Below are 25,298 nucleotides of genomic sequence, written 5' to 3'. Positions count from 1 at the left end.
ATTTAGGGATCCAACCCCCCCCCGCGCCCCCCTTGCTTTCCAACAGTTTAAAGTCTGTGGCTTTCCAAAGGACAGACAGTGAAAGAGATATAGGTGAAACCAGTTTTGGGTGAAATTTAACTCTCTCCTCTGGTGTACATCATTGAAGAATAAACCTGGATCCTTGGTTATTCATCACTTTGACTGTCTCCGATATTTGGGATACATTTAATTCCTTTCAATGGAGGTTCCACCAAGATAACTTCTTGGATTTTTTACTGAGACATAAATTGCCTGTAAAGATTTCTCATCATCCCGTTTGACAAAAACACTGTGGTAAGTACTGTAATTTTGGTACTTACCTAATCTTGGGAAATATAGGAAGTAGCATCTAGTCATATTCTAACAGGCAAACGCCTGTGTTATATTGTTATTCGGGTGATTGTCAAGAAATTGACAAAACACTCTAGTTTTGGGTCTTATAAGACTCTATGTGTGGGTATTAATCCAAGTCTTAGCTGTGCTTGTTGACATACTCTATTTGGGTTGCTTACCGCTCAGATATTATTCCCAAGAGAATAGAAGTGTTGTCTGTTCATAACGAGTGTTTGGGAAAAGGATCTACAGTATTTTAATATTTGAATTTAGAGATTGTTCTAAGTTAATTTGTAAATGATTTACATTAGATTGTGGAGATTCAGTCTTTTTGATAGCACCACTCTGCTGCAGCCCTTTAAGAATTCTCCTTTTGGGTGTCTGACCAGATGACTGCCCTCGCATGGCATACTTCATAAAATCTACTAGTGGTCACTCTAGGTTGAAGCATTTCTTGCCTCAACAAACATTCTGACTGTTCACGTGTACCTTCTTCTATCAGTGCTGAGAGCTTGTGGGTTACCTTTAAGGCCCTGACACACTAAGCCGACGGTTGGACGTTGACCACTGTTGGGCCGTAAGTGAGCATCTGCTGTTCTAGTCTTTGTTTGTCCAGCCACGTCAGCACTAGTTGGACCCCTCAGCAAATCACCGGCTTTTTGGCCGATTGAGCATTTTTTGAGATTTTTAAAAATAAGAGGTTTGATCTTTAGCTCTTAACACAATTTTGGGAAAGCCCCTTGAGCCTGTCACTGTAGTATCACCTGTCACTGGCCTATCCAGGATCACACCCATTTAGTTTCTCCTTATTTTTCAGCCCTGCCTCTTGCTTTCTTTTACCACAACCAAAAGACCAAGGGTTCACAATGCCATCTACAACTGCAGTATGATAATTCTAACCCTATACAATTCAAATAGCTGCATCAAATGCAGATCAAGCAGGGAGTGTATGGTACTATGGTCAAACCCCCCCAGCAAACAAGAAAACGGTGAAAAAAAAGACTCTCCAACGTTACCACCGCTCTTGAAGAAAGTTCAAAGTTCAGCGTCAGTAGTTCTAGTCAACCTGTTGAGCATTTGACGGACGCGCCTAAGAGAAAAAAGTATAGTTATGACAGGCCATATTTCCGTGGTCAGGAGGTTTTTCAGCTGGGACAACTGAAATTGTATACGTTGGAGGCTCCTATTGAGAACGAAGCCCCTGACGCTGAGGAGTTGTTGCGTCTAACAGATTTGAAAGAAGTGTCAGAAGATGATGAGCAATGCCCCAAAGAGCAAAATGGAGGGAGCTGAGTCTGTCGGATCAGTGTGGCAACCCAACTCCGCAGAACAAGAAAATGTGTATATTTGCTTTTGTTGTTGTCTGCGAAATGACGATACCTCCAGTGTCCTGCTGGGCCGTCTAATGGGTAAGGATGAGGGCAGTATGGAGGTCAAACTGCTGTGCATCCCTCTCCAGCCCCGGAACCGTATGGTGGAGAAGCACGGAGAGTGCATCCTACCCCTCCCCCGTGCATCCTCCCCCTCCTCCTCTGCCTCTTTCAGCAAGATGCACCAACTGACTTCCACAACGCCACGCTCTGTCAATAGGAGCCTCCAACGTATACAATTTCAGTTGTCCCAGTTGAAAAGGAAATTCATAGCCCAACACCATGTCATCCCATGTCACTTTCCTGCACAACTCTGCACGGTCAGATTCCTGATCACAGGATAAGGGGTCTGACGTGACTATACCTTTTTCTCTTAGGCGCATCCATCAAACGCCCACCAGGTTGACTATACCTACTGACGCATGAACGCTCCAGAGTGGTGGAGTATGTCCAGAAACAGGGGGAGGGTACTGTCTGTGACCGGTGTAGAATGGTCAGCCACATGATGACACTCCCATTATACTACAAGTTCAATATTAGAAGAAGACCAATACAGGCAAGGAGATAGATGGAGAAGTTAAACATCCAAATTGTATGCTTTCATTATCACTTGCATTGCTGCAATGTAGGAAGTGAGAGACAAGTACTTCATTGACAGCTTTCATCATCTCAGCTTACAGTCAAAGTAATATAGAATGTTGTGAAGGCAGACATTCTTATGCACAGACACAACTAGGTAGGGGTGGGCAACTGCTAAGAGCAGAGTATCACACACACACACCATTACGCATGGTACATGGATTCACAAAGGATAAGAGAAATACACAATAACATTAACACAGGCTAAAACACATCATACACACACACACCATGAAGTGCAACACATCACACACACACCATGAAGTGCACAACATTATGGGCGAAACACATCACACACACACACACCATGAAGTGCACAACATTATGGTGCGAAACACATCATACACACACCATGAAGTGCAACACATCACACACATACACACCATGAAGTGCACAACGTTATGGGCGAAACACATCACACACACACCATGAAGTGCACAACATTATGGTGCGAAACACATCATACACACACACACCATGAAGTGCAACACATCATACACACACACACCATGAAGTGCACAACATTATGGGCGAAACACATCATACACACACACACCATGAAGTGCAACACATCATACACACACACACCATGAAGTGCAACACATCATACACACACCATGAAGTGCACAACATTATGGGCGAAACACATCATACCCACACCATGAAGTGCACAAAATTATGGGCGAAACACATCATACACACACACACCATGAAGTGCAACACATCATACACACACCATGAAGTGCACAACAATATGGTGCGAAACACATCACACACACACACCATGAAGTGCACAACATTATGGTGCGAAACACATCATACACACACCATGAAGTGCACAGCATTATGGGCGAAACACATCACACACACACACACCGTGAAGTGCACAGCATTATGGGCGAAACACATCATACACACACACACCGTGAAGTGCACAACTCCCCTTTGCTACATTATTTCGTTTATTATTATTATTATTATTATTATTATTATTATTAACAGTTTCAGATAAATGTCACTCTTCATCTGTGAAAACAAAATACCTCTGTGTCTGATTTACAACATGTATAGAACACTCACTTTCTCTACAGCAACCATCTCCTCAAGGAGATGCAGATCTACTGACTTTTTTTTCACTTGAGTGAAATGTTTACAAGCAGGCCAATATATTTGCTTCATGATGGCAATCTATGATTTGAAAAGGGTATTTAGAACACTAACATGGGACATGGACATCCCTCCAGAAACAAACAACAAACACTAAATGAGACAGTTGCAAACAATAACCTACTAACCTGTGTCACTGTGCTCCTGTGTCACCTCCTACTACAAGCTTCCTGTCACTCTCTCTCTTCTTACTTCCTATCTGTTGGATTGTAAAAAGGCGAATTGTTCAGAAAATGTATCATACCTTTAAATCCTCTAGCTTTAAATGTAAAATTCTACATGCAGATTCACAGTTTAATGAAGTAATTAACCATAATACCTTGCCATACATCGGGCTGTAAAGAGTTATCGACGTAAAAACCTTGGAACATGCGCATCTTCCCTTGACGCAAATTAAGGACTGTGCTTGCTCCGAGTAGGCTATTTCAATGAATGTGAAGACAATATCTAAGATTGATTATTTTTAGGTCGTTAATTCTAACCGGGGTCTTATTCAGGGAGTAAGTCGCCTTGTGGAGACAGCTGTTATGCTATCAGTCCTACCGGTATCAAAGCTGAACGCACCGACGCGAGCTCACTAACTGTAGTATTACTCAGTGATTCTCAGGGCTAATCTCCCAGATTGTCCAAGAGGTGCTGCAGTCGATGCTGCAATTTTAGGCACTACTCCATCAGGCTGTGTGCTGCGACAGCAGACCCAATGAGAGAGAGATGCTTGCATTCGTTCTGGTTTCTGGGTCTATTTGGATTATACTAGGTGAGTCCGGCATTATTTCCTTAGAAACCTGGGCAATGAGCTGCACGCCCGAGTCCATTTGTGGGAGGCTATAACACATCGTTGTGTAGTAAAGGCCATACGTTACAACCCTTAAGCTTCTCGATTATTCTCAAATGACAAGAATTCCTTTATTTGGTTTTTTTTCGGCTTAACATGAATAACCTTGACAATGTGACATTGGTGAGTAGGCTATTCATTTCCCCTGCCATAGGTATGCATGTTTGGCGACACCGCGGCTTTAAAAGGTTAGACTCGCCCTTTCAACAATATGTGGTGGTTCCACAATTCATCATCCACTTTCATTTATTACTTTGAGAGTATTTGCTACCACAAGTGCCATTATGCTACGAGAATAGGCTACGGTATGTATGTAATTTATTAGACAAGACTCCGGCCTGGAATTATGGAGGCTCATCTTTCACGAGGTGCCATGCCTTGAAATTAACTTGATTTCATCGGACACAAGTGAAGCACGTTGGGTTCAATTCAGTTAAGTCAGTTGATCAGGAAGGTTGTGGTTACCACGGTATTTAATTCATTCGATTTCTTGTTTTACCGGGTTTGTGGGCATACACTGTACTGAAGTAAGGTTAGCCTATGCACTAAGCCTCTTATAGCCTGCGTCGTCACATAGGTTACGAATGTACCGGGTCATAAGTGCTTTTTGTGTTATAGCACGAACGTGGTAGCGACTGTGCTGGTAACACATGGGTATTGTAACCATATAAACAAGATTATGCTTTTACGGTTCGTACGATGCTCATGCCGGCATATGCAAGGATTGTTGAAGCTAATCTATCTCCGACATTGTTTCTGTGACGTGTCACTGAACGCAATAGAATTTCTATTCCTGATTGGTGGAGCTGTCCATTGGAGAGGGTCCTGAAATACTGCGGCCGGTGCAGTTGAATCCAGGGGAAATATTCCTCCAAAACGCAGAACTTTATTTTACAACATTATAGAGAATTAGGTTTGGTGCTATTTCTTCATTTAAGTCGCTTGTCGTTTCTAGAAAGGACGTGCTATAATCAAGTAGCGTTTTTGCTGTCTGATAACGAACCCCGAAGTAGCCTACGGCCTGAATGAATGGCCGCCTCAGCATTTCCAGCTGACATTGTAGCCTAGCTTACTCTGGCATGTGTCACACTAGTTCATCTATTATGTAGCATTTGGGCCTTATCAAGGGACAATGAGGCAAACCTGTTCTCTTTTTTCCACTGTCAATAATTAAGATCGACGCAAGGTGAGGACAGCTTCATCTTAATTGCATTCCGATTTAGACATTGGGTTTGCCCTGTGGAATGAGACAGCAGAACGTAAGGTTGAGCGAAAGGGTCAAGGGTTTTTGAAGTAAGCATTCCACCTGTGATAACTAACACAGGTTTTTTAATTTCAAAGTATTAAATACTCCTCAGAGGATACAATTTCCAAAAGGATCACCATATCAAGTCTACATATTAACCACAAATCAATATATTCGGATTGCACAGTTCGAAATCTGATGGAGTCCCTTGACATGGCATCTTATTCAATTAAATCTAATACTGAATCCTCTAATGGTGCATGTTTTTATGTTCCTGACCCTTTTATGAAGTAATGGAAGCATAAGCAGGGACTCATTAATAGTGCCAAATTGGTGAGTGCAAAATCAGATAACATTTTACATCTTTCTAGTCCCATCTTCTAAATTACCTCAGCATTCGTTTATACTTGTCTGTCTGCTTTTGCATGCAGGTCTCTGTGTGTGTGTGTGTGTGTATGTGTGTGTGTGTGTGTGAGTGCATGTGTGTGTATGTCTGTTCATCTCTGAAATATATACCCTTGGGCGAGTATAGGTGTGAGTAAACGTGTGTACGTAAGCTGAGCAACTGTGTACAGTATCATACATACAAGGAAAGGAAGCACCATGGTTTAAGAAGGGGGAGGGGGGATGGAGCATGGCTGGAGCATCTGCTGAGGGTGGTGTGATACGGTGGCCTGCTGAGCACACACTGAGCTTGCGCGTTTCCTTTCCTCAGCTCTCTGCATGTAAGCTCACCGAGGTGAGAGGTAATCGCAGGTTTGCCGAAGGGCAATTTAAGATTTGCCGGCCCCAGACACACGCGGCACACTGACACTGACTGTCTCCCACGTTTGTAAGTGTTGCAACTGCTTTGCTTTTGGCTTGCTTTTTAAACCAAACCGCTAGTTAGCAGCTTTAGCACATTTTGCCCATTAATAGCACTCAGATTTTGTATGCCAAAATGAACACTTACATTAATATATGCTGCTTTTGGCCTTAGAAACTGGACTCTGTGGGGAAAGCTGGACAACACTGTAAGTCTTTACAGGATGCTTTTATAAGAAAGGAGAGCAGCAGGAGAGCGAGAGCGGATGACTTTAAATATCAAGGGCAGTGTGTGGGGGTTACTCTCGTTCATTTGTCTCTGTGCTAATAGTCCATAATCCCTGGGCCAAGGATTTTAATTGCTGGTGACGCTTTGCAGATGGGGAGAGGGGGTGGGACAGAGGCACAAGTGCCTGAGAGGTGGCTTTTCCTTGACATTCTAAGCCAAAGGTAACCTAGCCTTCTCATTCACAAGCGTAGGGGGCTGTTAGCATCCAAGGCAGGCTTCACTCTGGTGTGAACAAGCTCTGCACATGCTGTGACTGTGACAAAGATTTGGATCAAAACCTCATTGACTTTGCCCCGCAGTACTATCTGTTAGGGGTGTGAATTGCCACAGAGGTGACGATACAATACTATCACGATATTTGGGCCACGATACAATATTATAGCGATTCCTAACATTTTACAATACAGCAAGTATTGCGATTTGATTCTGCGATACATTGCAATTTATTTCTTCCATGTATTACGTTTCATATACTGGAAGTATCTGCAGTCATTTTGGCGCTGTACATTTGTTCTTGTCTCTGACTTCCTTTCCCATTTCCGCTGTGATGCAAAAGAAGAACAAGGTCTTGTGCCATTTTGTAGACTTCAGAAGTGATGTTGTCAGAGTAGACATATGTACCAAAATACATTCAAAATCATAATGTTAAATAAATAAATATTGCGAGACTTGACGCCGCTATATCTTTATAATATCTTGCTGAAAAAGATTGTGATACTACTCTGTATCCATTTTTTCTCACACCTCTACTATCTGCCACGATCTGACTTTTTGGGCAGACAATTTCATACTGCATACCAATACGGGTAGTCAGACTCGAACTTCCTGTGTTTGGTTTTTGGAATCAGAATACATTTGGGACACCAAAACCACTGAAAACTGCAGTTATCGTGACTATGAGTTCACATTTTGGTGTATGTATTGTGTCATCATACTATGTGCAATGTTATTATATTTTGTACACGTAGGGATTTATGTGGTTTGTTCTTTAATCTTAGAGGAATAGAAACATTTATCTGTGTTTTAATTCACATTTATATTCATGTGAAGGCAATCGTGTACTTGATATTGTGTCTATTGTGGACATTCACAGAGCATCATTTTAATAATCAAAATTCACAAACGTACCTTTTCTGTAAAAGAGCCTGTTAACAATAGTGAGTTCATATTCGTGTCATTTGCACTGGTTGGTTGCTGTGCCAGCACTACTTAAACCAGTGCTTCAAAACAATGTTTAGATATTTTATGAATTTCAAAACAATGAATCATTAATGAGCTGACAAAGCAAGAAAAGTTTTCATTCATGCATTAATTCTGAAATATTGGAAAAATGCCTGTGATAATGTTAAAATAAAAAAGGATTCCTTCTAGTTAGGTGTAAATATTGAATATTGAGGTTAAATGTCACTGATTGTATTACATTTAGTGCTTACAGTACTTACCATTCACACCACTGTAAAAGTTTCACTTCACTTCACAAGATCTATGTTCTTTCTCTGTAATTATTTTTATCAGGTGTTGTCAGCAAATGTGGTGCTCCAGATATCACCATGCTTGAATGTGTGGGTGTGTGTGTGTGTGATTGTGTGTGTTGTGTGTGTAATTGTGTAAATACAACCTTTTTCTCTCTGTAAATTGTTACTCCCCCCTCCCCTTTTGGTCTTCAACAGAGGGATTGTAGTAGTTTATTAGTCTGATTCTGCTTAACCTTTTTATGAATGAGCTAATGACTCAATTCAACTTCATTTTTTGTCTATTGATGTGAGAGAAGAGCTCTGCTCTTGGTCCACGTTTCTGGGAGATTTTGCACTCTGGCGACTGTGTCTCCCTCTGCCTCACAGAAATGTAGAGAGAAGGGAGAAGATGAGCAGAGTGACGGCCCAAGAGAAATGTTAGAAGAGACGTGATAAACTTCAGCTTGCAGGCACATGTTTAATGGTTTGGTAGGTGGAGCTTCAGATGTGGTCTTCCTTACAATTGTGAGATATGGAAATTGCTGACACATGGGGCCTTCTGATTGGCCAGTCATACTTTCTTCTCTACATTAAAACAGCAATAACAATAGAAAATGCATAGCACTTACTATTATATAGGGTTTCAGTGAGGTGTTATTAAAGAGGATTAAGAATGTAACAGCCCACTTTGCCAAAATGTATTTGAATAACTGTTATATGCTGCCAAATGCTATACATGTTTTGTAACATAAAGTATATCCATTTTACTGCTATGCAGCGCCTAAATTACAGCAATAAACACAGAGATCTTACAGTTTCAATGGTGACTCTTAATAGAAACTGGAGTCACAGGCCAAAGCTATTACACTTTGTAAAGTAAAAATTAAAAAAATACTAGTTTTCTTGGCATAAAATGTTAAATAATGTTACATTTTTTACATTTGAAATGAATATTTGTTCTCAGTATGGACACTGATGGCCTTTGTTCAATGCTTACACTTCAAGCAAACAGCAGAATACCCTAAAATCACAAAAAAAGCTGTCTGCCCAGAGCCTCTGAGGGGCTCAAGGATGTGTCAGTTGGTTATTTCCCACGGTGCATCACTTTGATTTCAGGAAACATGTCATCCTGTTTCTGTCAGCAGTGCAATGCGTGAATGTGTGACTCATTTATCAGGGGAAGTGAGAGGCCAACCTTACTGAAATACACTGTCCTCCCAGATAACTGAAACTTGTGTGTGTGTGTGTGTATGTGTGTGTGTGTGTGGACATGCGGATATGCTTGTGCATGTGTTTGTGTCTGTGGGTTTGAAAGAGAGTCTTAATTAAAGGTGGCCCACTACAATTTATTTGTGACCATGTGTAGAATTAAATTTTTTCTGTCTCTCTCTCTCTCTCTTTCTCTCTCTCTCTCTCTCTCTCTCTCTCTCTCTCACATAGAGCTCAGTTCCACTCTGATGGAAAGGATGCAGGCCCAGGAGCTGTTGCGCAGTCTGCGGCTGCCCGAGTTAGACGACCTCAGCCAGTTCTTCCGATCGCTTCCTACCCCCACACTGGTGGGCCTGGGGGCACTGACAGCTGTGTTGGCCTATTGGTTGGCCACCCGCCCACGCGCCATCACTCCGCCATGTGATCTCCGGCATCAATCAGAGCAGGTGAGGCGTATGCCCATTCAGTCACAAGTATGAAAACAGTAAACCACTATAAATTCAACTTTGGAAAAAGATAAACGGTTGAGAAATCAGATGACCCCTGGCCGTGCCACAACAGATCAAATGAGGAGCATATTTACAGTATAGTGAACTATGAACTTATAATTATGAGAAGGTAAATGGGACAGGGGAAGTACATACAGAGTGGTATGTACATTTTCTCAAATATGGTTTGGACAGAGTAATGTTTCCATATCAAATGTTTGTCATAAATATAGAAGAGTCGTCTCCAAACTGCCCTCAGGCATTTATATCGCAGCCAGAGTGAGAGTGTTGGTATTGTAAATCACTTAATACCCATATTAATGTCAACACTGATTATACAAATGAATGCACATATGGAGCAGTAAGGCGAATAGGAGCTGCCACTCCTTTTAAAGCGTAGGCAAAGCACACCGCAGGCAGTGATTTGGATATCACCACAGTCCCTACTGTCCTAAACACAGTTGACTGAAAGAGAGCGTTGCAAAACCCAGCTGCAGAAGGCAGCTGCCTAAAGTGCACACAAAACTTGTAATTCTTTAAATAGCAAAAATTGTGAACAGACTTACATCTCAGGGTATAAGGACATACAGTACATGGTCTGTCTGACAATCAGATGAGCACAGACACATTTCCTCTTGCTGTGCTCAAGCGCGCTGGCCCTCTCTGACTCTGGATAGTTAACAGGAAGGTATTAAACAACACATAATAGTTGGCGCCGTCTCCTTCCCTTGTGTCATCTGGCTGTCTTATCTATCAGGTGCCAGGTCCATACTAGTTAGCTGCAATCTGGAGCACTCTCATTCTGATGTAACGCCTGTTACACACATTATTTCCTCTGCAGTGTTTGTCGCAGAGGGAAAAGTGACTATGAACTGCTCTACTGTTAGCCTCCGTGATTATTGTCACCCTTCTTCGAGAACTGCTCTTGTAACTGGATATGAACTTTTGCTCATACACAGACACACATACACACACACACACACACACACACACACATACACACACACACACACATACACAGACACACACACACACACACACACACACACACACACACACACACACACACACACACACACACACAGACACACATACGCACACAAATGTCTCTTTCTCTCTGCCTCCGGCTTTCTCAAACATACACAAATGGAACCCAAATGTGTTATTCAACACAGAAATGTTAATAAGTGTAGCTATGCTATTATAACTAATCCCTTGTGCTTCCCGATTCTGATTTAGTTGGAGGGCGGGACACATAGATCCATGCTAGGAGAAAGTCCAAAACTGCTGACACACTACCATGAAGATGCCAAGACCATGTATGAGGTGTTCAGGAGAGGACTTCACATAGCTGGTGAGTGTCGGGAACCCATGCTAAGGAAACCCAGGCTTCCTCTTTTGGTTCTCTCTAAGCATATGCTAAGTTAGGATAAGGGTATTCTCTGGAGTCTGTTTTTCTCTGGCCACAAGGTTGTGAATTTGTTCAGCTGATTTATTGCAATAACAACACGGTGTGTTGAAAACATTCATTGACGTTATTTATTTATTTAGGTGATGGACCCTGTTTAGGCTCACGTTTACCCAGCCAGCCCTATAAGTGGCTGTCCTATAAAGAGGTAAGCATGAACACTGTCACAACATTTGCCTTTAAATGCTTTGAAATGGTGTTGTAAATACTTGTATACAGTCTGTTTTTGGAAGTAACATTAAGGAGGTTTGGAGAAAAGGTGAGAAGCAAAAGAAAGACAAAGCACTAAGATATTTATTGATGGCAAGTGTAGGCAGTTCTTTATCAGTATTATCATAAAAAAAACTTCAGCCCAAGAGAACCAAAACCAAAACATTTAACGGCTGAAAAACGTTTCAGTTTGAATGAGTGATACTCCTGTAGTGTGAGTCAGGCCGAAGACTGGTGCTGTGCTGACACGTTTCATTCTGGTGGTACTGAGGAAGCGTGTAGAGGTTTCCCTCAGTGCATACTTCCCGTTTCACTGTCTCACTCTGCAAATCTCTCCCAACATAACTATTTCCTCCCTTGGTAACAAAACATTATAGCTAAAGTATGCTGACCTAAAGGCTTGCACTCTCATATCTAGGAGGAATCTCTTAGCCCATTAGTTCCTCGTTTGTAATAAGTGTTATTGCTGCGTTGCTCTTCTTAAGGTTTATTATTTATTCTTATTCCAAACATTTTTTGGCGTCGCTTCTCCTACTAGAGCTTTTGAGATATGGACAACACTCCAACTCTGACAAATCCATCCTGATAGTGTAGTGTTAGTTAAGTAAGTTAGTGATAGTTAAGCGTCTTTGAGAACTGTGAAAAGCGCTATATAAATGTGATGTATTATTATTATTATTATTATTAGTGTGTATAATCTGTCATTTGCTGGGCGAGGGTCTGCTACTGTTGAGCAATAGCACTTGGCATTTTCTTGGGGAAATGCATCTCTAGTTGTGTTAGCCAGTTTTAGTTGAGCTCTTTAACAGTTGCCACAAGCATTACGCTTCTACTAAAGACCAATGGCTAATGTATTTAACTGTGTGTGAAAATCCTATTGAGTATAGTTAGTTTGGATACACGGATAAATCACAGTATTGTGGGACTAAGTGTGATTATGCCTGTACACGTGGACCTCTTACAAGGTTTTCTCACATGGTCAGTGTTTGTGTTTGTGTTTGTGTTTGCTGTGTGCAGGTAATAGCCAGAGCAGAGTATCTGGGCTCTGGGCTTCTGGAGCAGGGCTGCAAGCCCGGCTCAGAACAGTTCATTGGCGTGTTTGCGCAAAACAGGCCAGAGGTAAGATCAACAACACAAGATTAGGCAGAGGTCTGTGGGAGATGCCACATGAAGCCATCCACTCCTACATGTTCACGAAAGTGATAAAATGCCTGCGTTCTCTCTCTGTGTCTCTTTGCCAGTGGATCATCTCTGAGCTGGCCTGCTATACTTACTCCATGGTAGTGGTGCCTCTGTATGATACCCTGGGCCCAGATGCCATTCGGTACATCATCAACAAAGGTAAGGGTTCACATGTTCACAATGTCTTCTGTTTTCATGCTGTGAATTACATGGGCTTTATCCAGCTTTTGTGTGAGGTCTTATGAATGAATCTGGCCTGGGCTTGCTTGTTTTTTTTAAAATTATTATCAGCGGAGATCTCCACGGTGATCTGTGACAAGCCTGAAAAGGCAAAGGTGCTTTTGGGTAATGTGGAGAGTCAGGAAACGCCAGGCCTGAAGAGGATACTGCTCATGGACCCGTTCGAGCCCCAGCTGGTGGTGAAGGGGGACCAATGTGGTGTGCAGGTCCACGCCCTAACAGATATAGAGGTAAATAAAACCTCCAAGCTTCTACTACCCTCGTTGACTCATTAATTGGTAAATCTGTGGTGGCAATTCAACAAAAACTGGTGGCAAATCTATCATGGTGGTGGTGTTAGGTGTCAGGTAGTCGGGAGGTCCTCACCATGATATTGTGCTTTCGGGCCATCCGGAGCAATGACAGCCACTACACCATGTGACAATGCAGGAGGAACTTATATGATTCTGGTCATATGATCCTGAAGGAACTTATTATAAGATACTTTCTTAACACTTTCGTCTTTAGTATCTGTTTGTTTTACAATTTGATTCAGTAAATGGTTAACAAAAGTTTAACATTTGTATCACTATTGTAGGCTCTGGGCAGAGAGCATCACAGAAAACCAATGGTAAGTGCCTTTATCTTCTAACTGAAATACAGCCATGTATTACAAATACTTGTGCATTAAACATCACTTTTTAAATGAACACATACACCAGAAATTGCACACATTGTTCTGAATAACTAGCCTCAAGCACGTAAATAAGTAAAATGGCAATATTTCAGCCCCCTCAAATAAAGAGCAGACATCCAGGAACATACATCATACATCTGGGGCCAAAACAAAACATGGAACGTTTTAGTCACTCTTCACTTTCAGTGCATGTCGAAAATAGCCCAATGAAGGTGCTGTGGTTGGGTGTGTTATCCCACCTCAGTGCGCCACAGACGGGGGTGTCTGAAATGCTTTTGAGAGGTGAATGGTTTTTAGGTGATTTCCTCTTGATATGAAGCAACAAGGAAGAACTTCCTTATATGATCATAACAACAGATAACATAGAAGCAAGCTTTTATGAGTTTGCTAAGCCTAAAAGCTGAGTCTATAATGCAACAGCCATAATCATAACCTCTGTTGGACCTCCATCCTATGGGTACAGAACATTTAACCCAACTCCCAAAAGGCCAAACATGTGATGTAATACACAACCAGGCATCATACGCAACAGATCACATTTAGATTTAGATTCATGACCCATTACCCCTTCTGCTCTGACCCCATATTTCTGTATTATCTATATTATATTTCTAATACCATGACATTTTTTCCACCAACAGCCACCAGTGCCAGATGACCTGTCCATTGTCTGCTTCACCAGTGGAACGACAGGTCAGTCACGGGTCACCTAGGGTCACGGGGTCACCTAGGGTCACGGCGTCACCTGCATCTGAAGTCTGTGTTAGCAGTACTTGCATTCTGCATAAGACAAAGGAGGAGCTTCCTTTTATGGCTATGAAATTCCGCTCATTAAGAGGAGAGGAAACCCCCTGCTGGGCTCGAGTTGAATGTGTGTGTAAGTAAGTGTGTGTGCGTGTGTGTATATGTGTGCATGCATATGGCTGTAAGTAAGTGTGTGTGTGTGTGTGTGTGTGTGTGGGGGGGGGGGGGTCAGGAGGGCCGAGATCCAAAGATTTGACAGAGAGAGTATTGTTACAGTTTTTTTACAACTGCTTACACGTGTTTTCTGAAACTAAATCTCGTTATTCAAAACTCTACACACAATTCACAAAACTGCACACACAAAATGCAAAACACCACAAATCTCCTCCAAAATGAAACCCATCCCTTTTCAAAATCTAACTTTTTGGACAAATGGCAAACCCAACTATTCATATGGTTAGGCTTACTAACTACACACGTGTGATACATCTAAAACACTCCTGCCTTTGTTTGGTTCAAGCCCTTTGCAGTTACAGTGCACTTCATAGAGCAAAAGGACAAAACAGGTTACAATAGACGGAAGTTTCATCTATGTAGACCAAAGTGTAGCACACACACAGTGAACCTTTTGCATTTTCCAGTGCTAGAATAGCTAGCTAGCTAGAATACCATGTACTGAATACAAAATAGTTTGCTAATGCTTGGTAATTTACTTTTTACATTTACGTTGTGACAGTAACAAAGACTTTTACAGTAGAATGCAGTAGTATTTCAAAGTGTTCAGTATGGAAACACATTATACGACATTTTATAGTAGGCTAGGTAAGGAGAATAAAAAATGAACCTTTGTTCATGATACATAAAAAGAGACGGTGTGTCCATACCCAGCCCCCTATTGGGGATTCGTCACAGCAACTCAACATTAACATGAACATTACAACCAACGGCAAGTTTGTGTGTAAGCAGTTTGAAAAAAAAGAAAAACTGTATTTCCACAGGAAATCCCAAAGGAGTTATGCTGACCCATGGCAATGTTGTAGCAGACTTCTCAGGCTTTCTCAAAGTTACTGATGTAAGTGGAATTAAGAAACACTGACAAAGATCCCACATATTTCAAAGTCTTTTACATTCTTAAGGTAAACCACGTAAGGATATACTATCCTGTTTAGAACATTGTCTTTCCTCCATTTCATTGCAGAGAGTAATCTTCCCCAACCAGGATGACTGTCTTATCTCCTTCCTGCCCCTTGCTCATATGTTTGAGAGGCTCATTGAGGTATCTTTATTTCTCATACATATTCAGTGAGTAGAAAGGCAACAGATAGGAAATACCTATGAGCTATATGAACTTTGTTATCACTGTGTTTTTACAGAATATACTGTAACTATTACAGACAGTAGCTACAGAATACAGTCCATAATACAGTACAAATGTCCTTAAAGTATCAAATGTGAGCATGTGTCAAGTATCAAATGTACATCACAGTTTATCTAGCTGTCATAACAATTGCCAATTGGTAAGAGATAGCATAGGCAACAGCCAGAGAAGATGCGACCAAAGTGGTAGATTTTGAATTGAAATGTGCAGTTGAGGTGAATATTTCTGTGCTTATGGAGCCATCTCTGCTTTGCCTCACACTCTGCTTCGTTCTTTCCCCACCTCTAGTCCGTAGTGTTCTGTCATGGAGGAAGGGTCGGGTTTTTCCAGGGTGACATTCGTCTCCTGTCTGAGGACATGAAGATTCTGCAACCAACTGTCTTCCCAGTGGTGCCTCGTCTGCTCAACCGCATGTACGACAAGGTGAGAGATCTCCTGTGCATCTACCTCCATCAACCTGCTCCCACATACGTAAACACACACTCTCCTCCCTCTACCTGCTCCCACATACGTAAACACACACTCTCCTCCCTCTACCTGCTCCCACATACGTAAACACACACTCTCCTCCCTCTACCTGCTCCCACATACGTAAACACACACTCTCCTCTGTGCTTTACACTCATATTTATCTAAAACCAAGGAATGAACGTGATCTTTTCGTATCTAGTCATTTTTCGTCCCAACGATTTAATACTGCCGTTAAGTGTAAACTAAACTACACTAAGTTTGTGCACATTTATTCACACGGCCACTCTTCCCGATGCATCAGATTTTCAGCCAGGCCAACACTCCTTTGAAACGCTGGCTACTGAACTTTGCAGCTAAGAGAAAAGGAAGAGAAGTGAGCAGTGGCATCATTCGTAACGACAGCTTGTGGGATAAGATATTCTTTCACAAGATCCAGGTAAAAGCTTGTGGTCATTAAACATCCTTAGTAAATATCTGTTTGTGTGTGTGTGTGTGTGTGTGTGTGTGTGTGTGTGTGTGTGTGTGTGTGTGTGCCATTGTGTGTGTGTGTGTGTATGTGTGAGGCCTGTCTCACATGCCAATAATCTGGTATGTTGCCCTGGCAGGCAAGCCTAGGCGGAAGATTACGAATGATTATAACAGGAGCAGCCCCTGTTTCCCCAACTGTGCTTGGGTTCCTCAGAGCAGCGCTGGGCTGCCAGGTGAGTTAACCACTTCCTTACAGAGAACATTCTCTATGACTGGTATGGTAGGAATGAATATTCCAATATACTGTATGCTCTTATATTGTCAATGCTTTTCATCCCTGAAGAGAGAGAGAAAGAGAGAGAGAGAGAGAGAGAGAGAGAGAGAGAGGGAGAGAGAGAGTGAGAGAGAGAGAGAGAGAGTGAGTTTGTGTGCAAATATGTGTCCTAGTGCACTTTTGTCTTCAGGGGGGTATTCGTCGTACGTGGTTTAGTTACAAGCCTGGATAAGTTAACTCAGTGGTAAACCTCCTAATAAAAGAACCCCCATTGGTTCATTCTCCTAGCAAAACAACATCAGAGGGCTCCTCTATTAGGAGGTTTACCACTTACTCTGAGTTAACTTATCCAGGTTTGTCGCTAAACCACGTACGACGAATACCCCCCTGGTGTCTTGAGTTTATTTACACATTTTCAATGTTTGCATAACATTTGTTTGGATCGGGCGTGTGTCTATCTCAAGGTGTACGAGGCGTATGGTCAGACTGAATGCACTGCAGGCTGCACCTTCACCACGCCAGGAGACTGGACTTCAGGTGAACTCTCTCCCCCTCATATCAGACCACCTCCTGTGACCCACTTCAACCAAAGCACCGTTCTCTCACTTAAAGACAACGTGCTGAACTGTAGGCTGCAGGGTTGGCCAAACAGGAAGCATTCTGCACTGAGACCAACCCACACGTTGCATAATCGTGCATGCACACACGTACACACACACGCATTTGACATACAAACGAGACATACCGCGCATACATTTTCCACAGGTTAACACAGATAATGAAACACACCAATGAATTATTAAACATGGTAATCAGTCAAGGGTTGCAGCGGTCAAGATAATCACTCGAAACAACTGCTCTGCTAGGTTTCAGATAACAAGGAAACACGCCAACAGTGAGAGTTAGTGGACAATAGCCAACACCGAGACTGCAGGGCAAAAGCAACAGCCAGCAGGGAGGCGCCCCACCTTGTTTTCAATCCTTATCTTGAGCGTAATGAGAGTAATTCTGTCTATTTCCTTGAATAAATGTAGGTCACGTTGGTGCTCCTCTTCCCTGCAATTACATCAAACTGGTTGATGTACCAGAGAAAAACTACTATGCCTCCAGAGGAGAAGGAGAGGTTTGTGTGCCCCGTGAATCACTGAACTCAATAACTGTACACACCCACCAAACATTTAATGCATGTTGAGCTGAACACTTGTTTTAATGTCAATAGTCAACCTTAACAAGCGTTTGTTCTTTGTGGCTAATAGGTGTGTGTGAAGGGTCCTAATGTGTTCAAGGGCTACCTTAAAGACCCGCAGCGAACAGCAGAGACTCTGGATGCAGACGACTGGCTCCACACCGGTGACATTGGGAAGTGGTTACCTGTAAGCAACTGGAGTTTTAGTTCACGTCAACCGCCAATGTGAATTATAAAACTGGATATTAAGTATAAACAAGAGGATCATTTTTGATAACTACTTTGATCATATTTCTCCATATATTGCATTTGATATCATTGTTGTTATCTGATACGGTGAGATAGTTATCTAATTAAGAGTTTCTTTTTGTCTTAACCCCTTTGCACACCCTAACCCTATGTTTGCAGAATGGCACACTGAAGATTATTGATAGAAAGAAGCACATTTTCAAGCTGGCCCAAGGGGAGTATATATCGCCAGAAAAGATTGAGAGTATCTACATTCGCAGTGACCCAGTGTCCCAGCTGTATGTGCATGGGGACAGCCTACAGGTGAGTCCTCTTAGCTCGGAGTATGATGCACCACTTTGGTTTCTTTAGAAAAATCTGCTTGCCAACATATTTCTGCCCGTATGCCGTCTGGTTCATTTCAGAACAATGTTGTCAGTAAATGGAATTCATCAGATAGCTTTGTTGTTGTTGTTATCCTTTTGTGGGCTGTGCTAGTTTTGACATACATACATTTGTCTTTGCAGGCCTGTCTGGTAGGAATTGTCGTACCAGACCCAGAAGTGATGCCATCTTGGGCTCACAAAAAGGGCTTTGGTGGCAGTTATGATGACCTCTGTAGCAATATGGTACGTGTGTATGTGTGTGTGTGTGTGTGTGTGTGTGTGTGTTTTTAACTACTTAAAGTTAACAGTAAAATCTAATGAGTGTGTGCTGTAATCTTCCATTGATGTTATTGCTCATAAGGCTCATTTTCTCTTCTTAAAGGATGTAAAGAAGGCCATAATGGATGACATGGTTAAACTTGGCAAATCCAGTGGCCTACACTCTTTTGAGCAGGTGACAATATGAATATATTTTTTTTAATCTTTGTAAAAGTACCATTTACCTCCATGTTCAGTGTCCACTTTCTACAAATTATTCAGTGGAGCATTTGAGTTTTTTTAAGCCACGGATATTTAAAGCGACACGTACAGTAAGGTTAATCACAAACACTGAAATGATAATTGGGTCTCTGTCTCCCTCTTCAGGTTAAAGACATCTATATTCATAATGACATGTTCTCAATCCAAAACGGTCTGCTCACACCCACACTGAAGGCAAAGCGACCAGAACTCAAGGAGTATTTCAAGGAAAAGATTGAACAACTCTACAGGAACATCTCTATGTAATGACCTCCACCAAATAAAAGCCCTGGTTTATAGGACATATAGTATCATCGCTGTTCGTGAACCATTTGCCCTTAACCCCCCTCATCAAAACCACAAAAAAGATGCTATGCACCCACGATGGGTTGTGTGTGGAGAGACAGCTGTGTTTATGCCCTCTGGAAAAAAAAACTAACATCAACCAACCCTCCATCTCTCTTCACCCTGGACATCAAAGTCCCTCAGAGGACCGGGGAGCCTCCCAAAAAATCCTCCCCATCTTGTAAGTTAGCTTGTTGAACTCTGGATGTCTGTCAGCTAGTGGTGAAAAGGTAGTCAATGGCCAGTGTGCCTTTTGGAAACAGCTGACTTACAACCAAAATCGGAGCCCCCTTCATGCAAACAGTGACAGCTGCAGCCTGGATCCACCCTGCACCCTTCTTCACCTCTTTATATACCGTCAAACTCCAAACCTCAGCAATGCAGCCAGGAACTGGTTCTCTAGGTCCTCGCTAGGCTCAGAGGGATTGCCTGACAGTACGCAGCATGATCTGGCCTGGGGCCACTGCATGCCATGTTGCTGACACCGCTGGGGCTGTAGTCTTCGATGAAACCCCTTGAAGATACTAATGCAATCAGACACAAAACGTGGTGAGATGGTTTAGCAAAGGCTTTCTTGTGATGTACAAGCCCCCGAGATCTCAGACGTTCAGCTTGCTGGGCAGAGTGCGTGCGCCATGGACATTGGGTTTTGTTGGAGTAATGTAGACAAATGTTTCTGGCTGTGGAATGATTTCATTCCCAAACTATTCCAGCTGTGATGTACATATTGAGGACACATAGAAGTAAGATTATTTAAACCAATGACTGAATGGATTTTTGTGTGTAGTGAAATGACGTGTAACCCTATTTAACCTGCTGCTGACTGGGACCATCAGCACCATATCTTTGCGAGTAACGACTACAGCAATAGGATGAGTGGATGGAAATGAGACAGACAAATAAAAAAAATATGTTATTGGATCTTTTTTCTTTGTTCAATCTTTTATAATTTTTTTTGTTAGCAAATCATGACCTGTTTTTAGTCATGGAATATGTAACCTTCCTTAAGAGGATAGTAGCCTCCAGTTAGATAGTCCCTGCATAGGACAAATTAACATAAAATACCTGGGGCTTTAAAGATACTGCTCTACAACTCTGACCATTTAATGAACTCTTTTGAAAGGGATTCAACTTTTTGCCCCTGACCCACTGCTGAGAATAAACAGTAAACAGTTTTAACTTAATTGTACTCCCACCAATGCCATCAATAAAAAAAACATGCATTCATTGTAAACACGTTTAAAAGTAATTGAAGCATAATTATTCTCTGCAAGTCTGCAATTTTAAAAAATGTCATTGTCATACCTACCCATGTACCCTACACCTTTTTTGCCCCATCAAGTTCTGATTTGCTAAGGGACTGTAAAACAGCAAATCTTCATCAGATATGTGATGCACCATTATAACGGTGCAAAGACTGTACACACTATAGGTGAGAGTACAAGCATGTTTATATAACACTTTTGGCAAAATAATTTCATGACTCAAGCAAAGGGACATCCTTTTATTTAGTTAACTCTGCATGTATGATCAACAACACCTCAAACTGCTACAAATGTGTAGCATGAAACCCAGAGGGATCCATACAAATGCATCAAATCATCTGATGAATGTAAACAGAAACAATTACAAGCATGATGTGGAAGGAACCAAACACCTATTTTGTATAATATGTGTAAAGATAACTTAGGAAATAATGTTGTAGAGCAAAGAACAACTTTTCTATAGTAAAATCTGACCAAGTGGGTGAGAGTGGAATAAAGTTGTTTGATTGATCTGAACTTAACAGTGAGTGTATTTTTTGTTTCTGATTAGCTTAGTCAAACTGAATTCAAATGTCTTCGACATAATATTTCCCCGATTACAAAAGGTAAAAGCGGACAGAGTAGTTAATCCATGTTATGGAACATGGTTTGTGAAGGCAAGTTGGTGGTTGATTATGTCACAAATATATCAGTAAAATTGGACCAAATAATAAGATCATAAGAACTGAGTTGACCTGGATTACAGTGAAGCAGAGTAAGATGACATTTCTGTTGTAACCCTGCTGCTGTAAGATCATGACTACAGCCACTCTCTACTGTCTAATCCTCTTCCTCTTTCATCATCCTAAACTCTACCATCTCACAAATAATATTCAGCCAAAAAGGTCATATTCATTGCAATAAAATTAATGCAAAATTGTTAAACAAGGTCCTCACTCTAAATATTATTACAGTTTTTTCCAATCATTTTCACACTTGTTTTAATACCATATACACTTTTTCAAAACACTTAACACATTCACAATATCAGTAGACTATGTTAACTAAACTGTGGATACTTTTCCATTGCTTAGATACAAAATGCATTCAATGACCACTTCTTCCGAAATTCATGGATACCTGTCTGAGTCAACGTTCACCACCAGAAAAGCTCTGCGCAACCACAGCAATTTTTGCCGACATTTAGATAGTCAGTTAACTTTCAGTACAAAAACCGGACAAAATTTAGATGATTGCAGATGGAAAGATACTGTATTTTGACAGACAAATGAAATGATACACTTGCAATCAGGCAGATTATTCTATCATTTTTGCTGAAAATGTATTTATTTTTCTGCTTTGTTGTGTTTGTTTGCAACCTTGTTACCAACTATACAATACAACTATACAAAAGTCGTGCAGTACAGCATTTGCATTAAAATTTGCATGTATGAAGGAAAAATATAGATGTAGTTAATGCTGAAGACATTTTCCTACTATTACTGCTGTATATGTAAGTCATGGGGTATCAATGAGACAAAGTGACCCAAAAATGCAACTATAACAAACACTTTTATCCAAAGTCACTTACAATAGCATCTTGCATTGCCCAGGAACTGAACCCAGGTCAGCTACTTGTTATTCAACAATGCTAACCACTGTACCTCTGATCACACATGGCAAATTTGCCACACTCAAAACTGGTATATACAGTATTGTGACAGGTAAACCAACAGATCACAAAAGTTTGTTCTTGGTGTCATGACAACAGCTTGCCTTGAAATATTTGTGGAATATCGAGAATTTTATGGGTGAATATTATGTGCTAAAGATTTTTTTCTAAAGTTTCAAGGCAAGGGAGAAACTTTGTGAAATCTGAAATGTGTACTTCATACAACTTTCAACACGGTTTAGCACTAGGGCTGTAGGACTCTTCTAATGGTAGGCTCATGTGTTGTTGTTTCACTTACTGTACTGGGAAAGAAAAGTGTCTGTACACGATTTTGTACTATAGTATACCACAGAAAATTTAGCATGGAACTGTCTTGAGGCATATAGCTGAATTTAATATTTACTGTATTTTATTTTATATTACAATTTGTACAAGGTGTCATAGGTTTTTCTTTACTTTTGCAATGCAAGACTAAACTGTGCAAAAATAGAGGATACAGCAACACATAATACATTCATTTTGCAATGCTTCAAGTTGTCTGTGTTTTTGAGTTCATTGTACATTGAGAGATAAAGTAGTTTAATGGGAGAGAGCATATGCTATAGTTATGGCAGCATGAGTCACGTTTGGGTAAAGTATGAAGTGTTTTGGTGGTTGTAGTGCATTTTGCACCAAAGGTTAACTGATGTGCTCAGATGTTTGTCTCTAAAGCTTACTGAGTGAAGAGTTTTGACAAAGTGGACATGGTATTGAGACAAGTGTGAAAATGATTGGAAAAAACTGTAATAAGAAAAGATTATTGTGACTCGGAGGTCATTCACCTAAATGTCCACAAGAGGGCAAGCTGTACCTTGATAACGTGCCAGAGAGAAAGCACTTCTCTGTAAAATGCCATACCTTTTGAGGCCATCAGTCAATGGAGATGGGAAAAATGTATACCCAATGGTAGACCTTTTTGTTGGGATCAGGGGTGGTGCCACCTCTGTAAAAATGGAAGTATAGGACCTTCTTCTTGTAGTCACAGTTGTTTAATTACAATGTATTGTCATTTCGACTCAATACATCTGGGAAATCAGGATTATGAGTAACCTCAATACAGCACTACCTACAAAGTTGATCATTAACCAAATACAAATAATGTATCATATGATCAGATGTTGGGTTACTTTTAGGCAGGCAGGCAGACAGGCTCTCCAGGTATAGACTTCAGTTTATTGATTTGAGGATATCAAGTAAGCCTTGTTGTTCAGTTTACTACCTCAGCAGAGACAGGTGAAGGAGACAAGTAGTTGTGTATGACTACCTGTGCCCCATGTTCTGCTCTCTTAGGCAACAATTCAATAAAGGGAAGGCAAGTCCCTACGGGGATTAATAAAGGTTTATCTTATCTTTATCTCATCAAATCTTTCGCAAGGGAAACGTGGAAGTGTGGTACTTTGCCATTGCCACTTTAACTTGTGTGCTCTTATGCTGCAGTGAACTATTCTTGGTTTCACTTGTCTGTCCATTTGCGCGTACAGCTGGAGTTTCTTTGCCCTAACCACATTATTTCCAAGTCTTCTGCATCAGTTAGCGAGCAAGGCTACATGCACTATGCCGGCCCTCCTCTGTACTACTTTTACCTCTCGGGTAATGACTAATTCAAGCATATAGTAGTCATGGAAACAACCACTGTAGGGGGGAGTTCAAAGGGACTTAAAAAAAATACTTGCTCCCAATGCACTCTTGAGTTTTGTTGTTACTGATTGATTAGCAACTGTATGCAGAACATCTGCAAAAGTCAAGCATTTTCATTCGTGCTTATAAGTGCCTATTTTCGTTGATATCTATCTACATGAACACAAATATTAGCCAAAAAAAAAAAACAGCCCAAACATTTTGTTGCTACCTTTCAAAGAATCATAGTACCCTCTGCTCTGATCTTAACCTCAGATTCAGAATCTATTTTCAGTGTTCACATGGTGTGTCAGAAAATGAGCCTAGTGTTTAGCTCATTAGTTAATTAGGCTATTCTTGCACTGTATCTATGTGACAAAAATGTAACTATTTCATTGGTCATTGCTTAAAATAATAAGATCACCACAATAGTTTAATTAATCTAAATGTTTTGAACAATTTTTTTGAAGGTTTTCAGTTTTGCAGCCTATGATAAGCACATTCTAAACTAGAAAAGTCAAAATTGCAAGCAACAAATCTGAATCAGGATTGATTATGAACAACGGAATAAACTTGCTACACAGAACCCCTGTGTAGCAATTCAGTCGTAAACAAACTAACTAGCAAAACAATTTACATCGTACATGTACAACAAAACAACAACAAAAACTGTAGCCCAGTGGCCGCTGGGGTCACTGCAATGAACGAGGCTAATCCGTGTCCATGAATGAATTTAACATATCGCTTGAAACATTAGTAAATGGCCCGTTGCTTGACACAAAGGCTATAGGCATAGTAGAAAAGCCACTAATGAGGGGTGATGTGCAGGACACTTGAAATGCGCAGATTAGAATTATGTTCAGCATACTCAAAAGTCAGGACATGCTGTCTTCTCAAAACCCTAATTCTAAATACTTTGGTTGCTAGCTATGTGTGCTTCAAACCAAAGTAAATAGTAATTACGTGTACGCCAAAATGTGGTAGGCGTTTGAGATGTATCGTCAATATCAAAACATCAACACTGCGTTTCCGCTGACCACGTGGTACGTTGTCAAAAATAGCAACCAATCAAGGATTTTGTACCGATGGACTGTTG

The 25,298-nt window shown here is 41.1% G+C and overlaps 1 protein-coding gene across 6 annotated transcripts in view; it reads left to right on the top strand.

The window, feature by feature from the left end:
• The window catches only part of acsl6 (acyl-CoA synthetase long chain family member 6), a 45,773-nt gene extending 25,222 nt beyond the window's left edge, over positions 1 to 20,551 (top strand). Inside the window, exons 1-22 of one of the 6 annotated variants that reach the window (XM_031571468.2) lie at positions 3,949 to 4,287; positions 8,546 to 8,647; positions 9,599 to 9,813; positions 11,095 to 11,209; positions 11,407 to 11,471; positions 12,551 to 12,652; positions 12,775 to 12,874; positions 13,007 to 13,185; positions 13,533 to 13,565; positions 14,273 to 14,324; positions 15,374 to 15,447; positions 15,574 to 15,651; positions 16,042 to 16,176; positions 16,526 to 16,660; positions 16,830 to 16,925; positions 17,431 to 17,503; positions 18,001 to 18,089; positions 18,223 to 18,339; positions 18,561 to 18,704; positions 18,908 to 19,009; positions 19,149 to 19,220; positions 19,412 to 20,551. In XM_031571468.2, coding sequence (XP_031427328.1) covers positions 9,616 to 9,813; positions 11,095 to 11,209; positions 11,407 to 11,471; positions 12,551 to 12,652; positions 12,775 to 12,874; positions 13,007 to 13,185; positions 13,533 to 13,565; positions 14,273 to 14,324; positions 15,374 to 15,447; positions 15,574 to 15,651; positions 16,042 to 16,176; positions 16,526 to 16,660; positions 16,830 to 16,925; positions 17,431 to 17,503; positions 18,001 to 18,089; positions 18,223 to 18,339; positions 18,561 to 18,704; positions 18,908 to 19,009; positions 19,149 to 19,220; positions 19,412 to 19,552 — 2,100 coding nt within the window. In that variant the 5' untranslated portion in view covers positions 3,949 to 4,287; positions 8,546 to 8,647; positions 9,599 to 9,615 and the 3' untranslated portion in view covers positions 19,553 to 20,551. Of the gene's footprint in view, positions 1 to 105; positions 316 to 3,948; positions 4,288 to 4,496; positions 4,554 to 4,932; positions 6,444 to 8,545; positions 8,648 to 9,598; positions 9,814 to 11,094; positions 11,210 to 11,406; positions 11,472 to 12,550; positions 12,653 to 12,774; positions 12,875 to 13,006; positions 13,186 to 13,532; positions 13,566 to 14,272; positions 14,325 to 15,373; positions 15,448 to 15,573; positions 15,652 to 16,041; positions 16,177 to 16,525; positions 16,661 to 16,829; positions 16,926 to 17,430; positions 17,504 to 18,000; positions 18,090 to 18,222; positions 18,340 to 18,560; positions 18,705 to 18,907; positions 19,010 to 19,148; positions 19,221 to 19,411 lie in introns of those variants that run through there. The other 5 variants (XM_031571467.2, XM_042708409.1, XM_031571466.2 and 2 more) reach the window with 5 other exon arrangements.
• Positions 20,552 to 25,298: the final 4,747 nt, after the last annotated feature.

The sequence above is a fragment of the Clupea harengus genome, chromosome 8 (assembly GCF_900700415.2).
Source record: "Clupea harengus chromosome 8, Ch_v2.0.2, whole genome shotgun sequence".
NCBI lineage: Eukaryota > Metazoa > Chordata > Actinopteri > Clupeiformes > Clupeidae > Clupea > Clupea harengus.
The sequence above is the reverse complement of the archived record's forward strand: the minus strand, read 5'-3'. Positions and strand labels throughout refer to the sequence as shown.